Source organism: Symphodus melops (assembly GCF_947650265.1).
Source record: "Symphodus melops genome assembly, chromosome: 16".
NCBI lineage: Eukaryota > Metazoa > Chordata > Actinopteri > Labriformes > Labridae > Symphodus > Symphodus melops.
In genome coordinates, this window is record NC_136706.1 from 6,893,677 (window position 1) to 6,904,366 (window position 10,690).

Genomic DNA, 10,690 nt, shown 5'->3' on the forward strand with positions numbered 1-10,690 from the left:
TGGAGGGACCATGAACAAAATACAAATTAGAACGCTGGGAAAGAAAGCATTTCAACGTTTCTCCTGTGTTGTTTGGCTTTTATCTGACATTGATGCTTTTGGTTTTTCAGTCTCTGACGATATTGAGAAACAAATTCTTGAGAGTCATGGCATTAAAATGACATCAGAACTTAATAAAGGTATCTTTTTTTTTTAAACACGTAGTGGTGGAAATAATCTCATTAAATGTAGTTCATTTTTGCTATGTCAGCTATGTCAGTAATGATTGTGGTGTTTCAGTCCATCATGTCCTGCCACATGGACATGTGAGTCCTGGTCACAGAATCCCATCTGGGCACGGTGATGCTGAAAAGAGAGGTATCTCTTACAATGGCTGTGTGGTCTTGTAGATGTACAGTACAGTAGCTATACAGTAGTTAACACGTTGTCTCGTGAATAAGGTGGAGATAAATTCATTTTTTTTTGGGCAACGCAGAGAAAAAACCCAAAGTGTATCTGAGGGTGCGGTCACACTGGCAATCAGTACCGTGCCCAAGCTCGCTTCAACCCTAAAGTCCAGTTCGTTTGGCCAGTGTGACCGCTCCGTTCCATGCTCAGGCACGGTACACTTCCTTGGCTTTGGCACACTTCGGAGAGGTGTGCTCGGGCATAGTACACTTCATGCATGAGCACAAGCCCGCGCCCGCTGGTACACAACGCTGTCAGGCTTCATTGTGAGAGAGAGAAATCCAGAGTTTTATGGCTGTATCCGACTAAAATGACTCAAAAGAAGTCACCAAGGAGCTGTCATGTTTCACCATGTCGTTCTCCAATGTGTGGACTCACACGCGCACTCCGCACGACGTTATTTCCAAGAGGTAAATCGTGCTCAGGCAGTCCTGCTAGCTAGTGGGCGAATGGCGCAGCGGTGGAGACAATCGTGCTTGAGTACAGCGTGATACAGTTAGCCAGTGTGACCGCGCTCTTAGTGTATCTTTAACAACATGAATACCTGTCAGTCAACCTGAGCCTTTACCATTATAGACTCACTCTTAGTATTCTGCCAACAGTTCAGTAGCACCATATTTGTTTGTAATGACAATGAATTTGTCTCTTTTGATGACCTTTTAACACCCAACCCTGAACACTTCTTTTAGAACATTTCACACAGCTTTAACACTCATGATGTTAAAATATGTGAATCAGATCAACGTAAACAACGAGGTCCCACCGTTCATGGAGGTTGTTGTCTTGTGAGTAGTTGGGTAGAAAAAAAGAGTATCTGCACATCACCAATACGGATTGATTTGTGGGTTGTTGCTTCTCTCTAGTGCACCTGCACCATCACCACCACCACCATCACAGAGTGAATTTACTTGAATTGGACGGAGGCCATCACGAGTTGAATCGGACATTTGTAAAAAAGGTTGATGAAGAAGAAGAGGAGGAAGAAGAAGATAACAAGAGAGGTAGAGTTCGGTATAAAAGTTCAGTGATTGATAACTGGTTGCACATCGGGACCAAAAGTTCATCGAGTTCATAGTTAACACAGTGTTGCATTTGGAGCTCCATTTAATGTAGTTATTTGGATCCCTGTGATTCCACAGACGAGTCATCAGTTTTTAAGATTCACTCTTCAAACTGAGATTCTTTTATCCGCTCAATTCATCTTAGGCTGAAATAGGTTGATCTACTTCTTTTGAAAAATTCTTCAATTGAAATCCATTTTGAGTACATTCAGATGCATTTTTTTTTTATTATATTTTTCCAGTTTTAAAGCTTGTTCTTGCCTTGCCAAATGTAAGTGTTCGTGCCAAAAGAGGTGTCACAAGGGAACAGGCTTATGTACAGCCTGTTCCCTTGTGACACCTCTTTGGCTTAAGGGCACCCAAGACTATTGTGGTAGTACAGTGGGAAAGTGAGCGGGACTGTTCTTTCCCAGCGTAGCTTTTTGGTAACAGTTTTGAAAACATTTAGAAGGATTAAAAAATACGTTCTCAGCAGGATGGACAAACCACAGTTCACAAGCTTTGGACTGACACACTCAAAATCTGTTTCGGTCCTAAGTTTGCCTCGTACCATGTGGAATTCTTTCCAAGGTAGACTTGAAAACACCGAGTAAAGTTCAGCACATTATCAGTTCTTGTCTAACACCTTGAGTTTGACTTTTGGGTTCTTTCCAACCAGTTAAGAAACACTGCACTATAGCTGAAGATTATGTCAGCTTTGTAGAACAAAGCAACCCCTTTCTGTCAGGTAGAATCTAGTGGGAATCCTGTCCATCTAATTTATACAACCCCTCTGTAGTCATGATAGTCACCTATAGACTACACCTGCTCCAGCTGTGTGAAGCTTCTGTTTTAGTCTGTAGCACGATGAAAGATGTGGTTGACAAGTCTTAAACAAGGATTCCTTCATCCCCTCAAGGGCTTCTGAAGTACTTGACCTCAGGAGAGCCTCAGGCCAGACAGTTGTTTGGGATCATATACGATGATTTCAAAGGTAAGAGACCAACACGAGCAGCATGCGGTCTGACGATAGCAGCGGGAGACTTGCGCTTAGCTAAATCCTTTTGGATTTTCTGCTTCAGATCAGTGGATCTTAAGCTCTTTCTGTCATTTGGATGCTGTTTGTAGAGAGGAAACCTGTGGAAAAATTCTGTCCTTCATTGCATGTTTCTCACTCTTTCCCAACGCATCTGTGACTCTTTGCTGGTTTTGTGTCGTTATGTTCACGCTCAAGGTAAGTGTGTGCGTTTCAAACTCACATTTAACCATCAAACATCTGTCTGCCTTGATAAACGTGTTAAACACTGATTCTTTTAAAGAACCTCTCACACACACACTCGATCGCGCGCGGCTCTTTCCGTCGTTCGCTGTTAACAATTCACAATTGATAAACGCCAATAAAGCAGCATCTTGACTCGTAACGTTAATTTGTGGAACAACGTCCCATTGCCTCTCTTGTCGGTAGAGTAATTGGCCATTTATATTTAATTAGGCACTTCTTCCCTCTCTGCTAGCACACCTCCCTCAGTGCTGAGAGAGGCACTTTACAGGGCTCCTCGCGCTGGCTTCCTTTAAACCTGCTCATTAATATTTCAGCCGGCATCATCAACCAAACAATAATAAAATAATAATGTGACGGCTGATTAAACAGCTAAACTCCGACTTTTTTAATGTGCATTTAAATGTGTATTTGCATAAACATGCCTGGTAAACGCCTCTTTAGAGGACAGTGATGCCTCGCAGCACACCATCGCAGCCAACTTCTAGAGCTTAATAAAAGCTTAATTAGGTTCCGAGCCGAGCCGAGCCGAGCCGGGATGAATGTAGCAAGAAAGTGGAGCAACACCCCTCCGTCTCTCGCTCTACACCTCGTTGCGAGATTGAAGCTCGCACAGAAAATTACAACATTTCTCTCACTGTGAGGAAATTATAAAAGAGAGACGTTGCAGCATTCTCCACAGTACTGGTTTTTTTTTGGCTTCAGTTTAGGGTGTGAAATTTGGAAGAGGGCTTAATGTGTCAAGCATACGAGCGTGCGATCAAATCCTCTCGGATAATTCATGAATTACAAAGAGAACATTTAATTAAGAGCTGCAATCGTGGAGGGCTATACGTACACAAGAGTTTGGGAAAATGAGGAAGAAAACGGAGCAAAAAGAGAAGAGGAGGCAACGGAAGGTTAAGCAGGGTCACAGTGATTCCATAGCACCAGATGCAGCCTGAAAACAATTACTATACCGTTATCACTCACCTCAAACTCCCTCGGTTATGATTCTGTAGCTTATCATCTACTCATCCGGTAATGCAGTTAAATTCCCCGACACAATTAACATGCCTGTACTCACACGCCTGTTCACGTACACACAAACAGGCACACACACACACACACACACAGGATAGTGGAATTCCCATCAGTAATCAGTGCAGCCCAGCGAAGCAGACTCAGCAACTGTGAGTGAAGGAATGGGGAGCGAGTGGTTTGTCTTTATTGAACCAATATGGAGTCGGAAAGGCGAGTCATAAAATGCGTTCAGATTCATTCATTTGTGCACTGACATCTGAGACTGAAGCTTTTTAGATGTATCTGTTAGTGCAGGTCGTTAATCATTTCCTCGTGTCACTGAGGAATCCTGGGAGAATCCTTAAATAAATCCGATTCAGAGCTCCCAGTTTTGACTTCAGCTCTAACAGGCCCTCCCCTTGAATCATGAATCTGTCTCTTTTTTTTTCTCCCCTCTCTCTCGTAGACTGTGAGTGTTACGGCCACTCCAACCGCTGCAGCTACATCGACTACCTGAACATCGTCACGTGCGTCAGCTGCAAGCACAACACCAGGGGCCAGAACTGCCAACACTGCAGGCTGGGATACTTCCGCAACGCCTCTGCCGAGCTGGATGATGAGGGCGTCTGCATCGGTCAGTGTGCAGGAAGAGGAGGGGGTGGGGGGGGGGAGTGAGTGAATGGCTGGGAAGTAGATGCTTTAGGTCTTTAAAACTTCACAAACGACAGACTTTCACAGATCACAGATTATAGCGTAGGACAGGACTTCCTCAATGGTTGGTCCTTTGGGACACAACAAGTAAATGGGGATGTTTAGGTGGGCTGAGAACATTTCAATTCTTCTTGTTGCAATGCCACAATGTCAAGATAAAAATCATCAAGTGTTGAATGAGCTAAATCAGCAAAATAAATTACAGATATCAGCAGGTAAAGGAGCCTTAGGGTGCTGAACCGGGACACACTACTGCGATCTTCATCTCAGCGTGTTTCAGGGATCTGCATTTTATTGAAACCTTTAAAAGTCACGGGCCATTATTTGAATAAAGTTTAAAAATAATTCTCAGGGTGAGCAACAGTTTGCACAGAAGTCTGTTAGCTTGATGCTAACACATCACAGAAATTGCCATTGACGGGCAAAGAGAGTTAGTACCACGATAACTGTTTTAATTAAAGACATGTGAAGAGATTGTTAAACAGAAACCTTCTTTACTTATTTAATGGTGATCACCAAACAGCTTTTAGATGTGAGTGCTTTTAGTGCTACTTTCACAATCTGGTGGTGGTACCGTCAGTGAAAAACAAAAAAGGGGGGGGGGGGGGAAATCTTACAATTAGAGAAAAGTCAAGTGAAATCTTTGATTTTTACACAATAATGCCTGAATTCAGTCATTCAAAAATCAAGAACCAACCCGAGCAGCTTTTTATCAACATTTTGGCGAAAAGGTGAGCGCCAATCAGATTCCGCCTTCAGCATCATTACATTTTTTTTCCCCACTCTGTTGTCCTTTATCTGACTGGATTACTTTATGTATAAAAAGGTTTAGAAGTCCTGCACAGTTTGCCTTATAGCCTCTCAAGCACCCTCAGAGCTGAAAGTCAACACTTAAAAACCCTGATTTCTTCAAGTGTTCAGAGCCGAGACAAAAAAACAAACATTCAACTGTTGAAACATTTTCTACATATCTGGTGGGTAAACACTCCTGCATCTTTTGGACAGTAGCACATTGTTTCATGTCAAGTCGTTGCTCTTTTTCAACTCAGTCTGATTAAGGGCAAACCATAATAAGAGGTCACTCTGTTTGCATATCTGCAGAGCCAAAAATCTGGTGTTGAGTTGGATCCATCTGTAGGTGGACTGCGGGGGGTTGGAGGGTAAAAACTCAGTGGTTGGGGCGCACACAGGGCCAGGCCTTGGAGTCAGCACAAATAAAGCCCCATTCGCTCCTCTGCCAAAATCCTGGTACATGAAGCACGGCAAAAGAAATCAGATCACACCAGCTCCTCCTCAACACTAAAGCATCTGACACACACACACAGACACACACAGACACACATCCGCCATAGACGTGCACGCTCATATTAATGCACATGACCCACAAACACACACAGCCATCTTCATGGCTGCGTGTGTGTAATCTGGACCTCTGGGCTTGTTAGATTTGATTAATATTTAATGACAAGTTTTATGGAAAATGGATTTGGAGTTTTGTTTAAGTCGACGGCTAACAACAAAATGAAGAAAAAAAACATCGATCATCTGCTGGCAGACGGACGCAGTGAGAATATGCAGCGCTGCGATCACCAGCTGTCGCTGATTAAGATACAAGATAGCTTCCATATTCTTTTCTGTGTAATGATAACTCATTGATATAATAAGATATTGCGATAGTTCAGTCGTGTTGTGTAATCGGAGGTTAACCCTCGAGACGTCAACCTTTTTATTTACCTGGTTTGACATTAAGCTCAGTATTCATTGAAGATTTTAACTGGACCAATTTGTGTTGGAGCATGTCACCAACAAGCTACTGTGATTGGATGTTTGTGTTGTTTGAAAGGCCGTGTGAATTAGAAGACTCCAACATACCGCGTTTCAATTGGTTTAATTATGCAACACAACAAAAACACTTCTGCAAAGGCACCACCATGTTCCCTCGCTTCTTCTTCCTGCCTTTGAAAGCAGATATACCGCCATCAAAAGAGCCTGAATTCCTTTAAAGGGAGGATCAGTTTTCCAAACAACGTCTTGTATATGTATTGCACTCTCTGACACCAGGCATTTCATTTGACTGTTTAAGAGAAAACATCAGACAGATCGAGGTTTTAGGAAAAGACTCGAGTGTTTAGTGGCTTTTAAGAAATGATGTTGGATCTCTATAAATAGCTGTGAGCCAGCACATTCAAAATGTGCCGCAAATTACAACAGTCTATGTTTTCCATCGCATCACATACATCACATTTTCTTTCAGTTCAATTCAAATTCAATCCAAAAAACATTATTTGTCCCCGGGGGAGGAAATCTAAAGAATGTGTCAGTTTCAACTACTTAAAAACACTTGGGGAGGCTTTTTTATTTAATATTTTACTCAAGTATGATATTAATAATAATTCTGGCCCAATGTCTTATCTGAACTTCTGTAGCATCTTGCACTCCCGTGTCGTCCTGACAGCTCTCAGTGCCAAAGCAAATCAGTGGTCTCCGTATAAACGCAGATATCTCAGATGAGCTCAAGTCTTCATCGAGATCGAATCCCTCGCAAAGTTACGAGAGGGCCGTAAATTCCTAAGTGACTCCAACTCCACTTCATCCGCCTCTCACTTCCTTCAGAGTGCAACTGCAACCAGATGGGTTCCATCCATGACCGCTGTAACGCCACGGGCTTCTGCCAGTGTAAAGACGGAGCCACGGGGGCCAAATGTGACGACTGTCTGCCGGGGTACTACTGGAAACAAGGCTGTTATGGTGAGTCCAGAAAAACCCTGTTCTACTACTGTGGGGAACAAACCTCTTCACTCATATGTTTCAAAGCTTTTACACCTTCGAAAAAAGTCAGTGGAGTCGGAAATCTTTTTTTAGTAATTTAATGGAACAAAAGTATAAATAAACACACGTTTTTAGCCTTTTAGGACCTTTACGAGTGGACTGTGCCACTTGCCTTGTTCATCACCCTGATGTTCTTTCTTCCCCCCCAACATGGGAATAGATCATGTACCTCATTAGCAGCATCAGCTGCTCTTTTAATTGATGACCCTGTCACTGCTTAACCCCATTACAGGGAATCGTCTTCCTCCACCATCTAGCATCTAGTCGGGAGGTGGGGGTGGGGGTGGGGGGGGCGCTCCCTCACATAGTCACACATAGAGCGTCTCCATCCAAACACACACACACACATTGAAGCTCCTTGCTTTTTAGCCAGGGGTTTATTTATCACAATATGGGACATAAATTGTAGCACAATATGTTAAATATTTGACATCTTACTCCAAATACAGCAAAGCCAATTATCCAGTGATAAAAAAAAAAAAAAAGCATGTATGGGTGTGTAATTATTTCTTGTCACAGAAGGCAGATGCTTTTTTTCTGCTGGTAGATTTTTTTGGGTCGAGTAGCTTTTTTTTCCCGCGTTGCAACTTACTCTGTGATGACTTTTAAAGCAGTGTGATTATGTTATATATATATATATATATATATATATATATATATAGTCCTCTAATTATGACCTAACACAAAGACTCATGCAGTGTGTTCTTTCTGCTGCGTCTGGGACAATGATTCTGACTTGATCCTGAGAAAGTGCAGCCTCTATGAAAACAGACTGAGAAAAGGGCTGAAAAAAACAGGGGAAAAAAAAAAAAAAGGGCAGGTGTTACCTGTTGTTGTCCCTACGGCAAAGACTGGAGAATTTATCTTGCCTCTTTCCTTCCTCCTGTTTTCTCTTTTTCACTTTGTTCTTTTTTTTTTTTTTTTGCCCTGAATTCTTCCCCTCCCTCTCTATCTCTGTTTCCCCCTCATGCCTCTTACGTTGCCCCTCCTCATCCTCCGCACCCGTCTTCCTTTTTTCTATACATCTTTGTCGTCTTTGTGCGCTTCACTCCCCCACTCTCCTTTTACCGCCTGTCACTCTGTCACTTTGCTGTGCCCTCTTTATTCCCAACTCCTCTCTCGTGTTTTTCCTTACCTCTGCCATTCCCAAACACTCCCCTTCTTTTCCCTCTGCTGTTTCCTCTGTCTGCCTTCATCTCTGCTCACAGCGAACGTGTGCGATGAGGAGATGCTCCTGTGCCAGAACGGAGGAACTTGCTACCAGAACCAGAAGTGCATCTGTCCTCCAGAGTTTAAGGGGGTACTGTGCCAACAGCCCCGCTGCGAGGCGGGCAAAGACTGCAACGCTGCCTCTTTCCTGCATCCCCCCACGGCCACCCTGCTGCTCTGCACTCTGCTAGCCCACCTGCTGGCCACGTTAACGCCACACTGAGCCACACACACACACACAAAAAAAAAAAAAAAGAATTCCCCTCTGACCACGGGGGTGTGCGTGTGTGTGTTACGTGAGCGGGATGGGACCGCCAAAAAAGTCATGGACCCCCGACGAACAGACACCGCTGCACTCGCAAGAAAAAGAAGAAGAAGAAAAAAAAAAAAGCAAAACACACTCGCACTAACTAGCCCAAGTCTCCTTTCAAAACACACACACAAACACACACCTCACAGGACTGTTACAATACCCAGTGTGTGCTCAGGTGCAAGAAGGACAAACTGAAAAAAAAAAATGAAAAAAAGAGTGACCTCAGAGAAAAGAGATGCAGGCATAAGGGGAAAAAAAAATCATACCAACCACTGTTCCCTTTATTCCTGAGCTGGAGCAATGTGCATCAAACCAAAAAGCATAAAGAAAACACGTAAATCACCACTGTTTCACTCAAAGGGAATGGCTGTTGTTAATCACAAGGACCTTTTATCTTTTTCGTTCTTCTTGGTTAAATTGCAGATCTTGCCTCCGTTACGACAGACAGCCAAACGTGTGTGTGTGTGCGTGTGTGTGGACGGTTTCAGACACGTCAACACGACGGATGGACGGACGGGTCGGGAGGCGAGACTTGTGATTTTGATCCTGCTGCTGAGGCCTACATATATTAACCAGGTTTCATTTCTTCTCGAAAGATGAGACTTGATTTGACATTTATTCTCTTTCTGCTGCATTCTTTCATTTTGTATTTTTTTTTTTTTAAATTATATCTCCAGTCATTGTATCTAATGTGCCCACTAACAGTCGCTGAGATTATACGTATTATATAATATCCGGAGGGATTGCAGATTATAAAAAAGTTAGTCACTGTTATGGTTGTTATAGGAACGAGTGATTGTTGCCACACTTAGCGAGATTTAATCTTCACACAGTATTCAGGAAGCAGAATTTATCAGAATTTAACTTCTCAGAAGCCTAAAAGAGAGAGAGAAAAGATATCATCCACGTATCAATATTATATGACATTATTTGAATATTTTTTGTAGAAATTATTTTTGTTTGGAGTTACAATAAATTATTATATAACAAGATTTAAAACTATTCCAAATGAGCATTTTATTACACTGAGTGTAAACCCTGCAGTAAATATGACTGTTATTTGCCTTCTTGTTTGTGCTTTTTTCTTTTCATTCAATCAAATGTTCATGATGTTGAAGTCTTTTTTTTTTTCTTCAGTGGGGTGAAGAAAAAGAAAAGAGCAAGATGAGAGAAGAAAATCCAAAGTCTTTTTCATTCGCTGTGCCGTTCAGTTTGGACATTGTGTTGAAGAGTCTGTCTGACAATCACAAGCACTGCTTTCATGTCAAAAGAATATAAATTATTTTATGCTGATAAAAGTTGCAAAGGGTTTTTATATGCGGGAATGTTCTTGGCAGAATGACTTAGCAAATTAAAAGCACATTTTTACTAGACCCTAACAATATATAGAAGGGGCGGGGCTTGGCAAGAGTATAATATTTGTGATTATTGTATAATTGTATTTTAATAACAATGATAAACATTTGATGACCACTAGCCTGTCAGAGGACAACACTTCTCGCAGAAGTACAAAGAAACAACAAGCCAGCCTGCAGTGTTTTAATGTTTGCAGATTTAAGATTAAAGGGGACATATTATCCTCCTCTCCCACCTTCTCAAATAGTCCCTCTGTGCTCTAAATGAAACATCTGTGCTGTGTTTGAGTCTAAATATAACATGGATTAAGCAGCAGAGGAGGTTTGTGACCCTGTAGAAACCATCTCTCTCAGAACGCTCCGTTTTGGTGTGTGTCTCTTTAAATGTAATGAGACCCTTCTGAGTTTTCCTGGTACACATCACCCCTCTGTAGAGACAATAACACAATGGCAGCCCTGTGTAAAAGTTTTGCTCTAGTCTGGAGGTGGAGTCCATGGGTGGAGA

General features: G+C 42.3%; 1 protein-coding gene across 5 annotated transcripts in view; it reads left to right on the forward strand.

Annotated features, from left to right (window-relative positions):
- ntng2b (netrin g2b) overlaps positions 1-8,913 on the forward strand; it is a 70,262-nt gene extending 61,349 nt beyond the window's left edge. For 2 of the 5 annotated variants that reach the window (XM_079363618.1, XM_079363619.1), the window contains 7 exons: positions 111-179; positions 280-357; positions 1,311-1,448; positions 2,407-2,481; positions 4,235-4,402; positions 7,093-7,227; positions 8,517-8,913. In XM_079363618.1, coding sequence (XP_079219744.1) covers positions 111-179; positions 280-357; positions 1,311-1,448; positions 2,407-2,481; positions 4,235-4,402; positions 7,093-7,227; positions 8,517-8,740 — 887 coding nt within the window. In that variant the 3' untranslated portion in view covers positions 8,741-8,913. The remainder of the gene's footprint in view (positions 1-110; positions 180-279; positions 358-1,310; positions 1,449-2,406; positions 2,482-4,234; positions 4,403-7,092; positions 7,228-8,516) is intronic. The other 3 variants (XM_079363621.1, XM_079363622.1, XM_079363620.1) reach the window with 2 other exon arrangements.
- Positions 8,914-10,690: the final 1,777 nt, after the last annotated feature.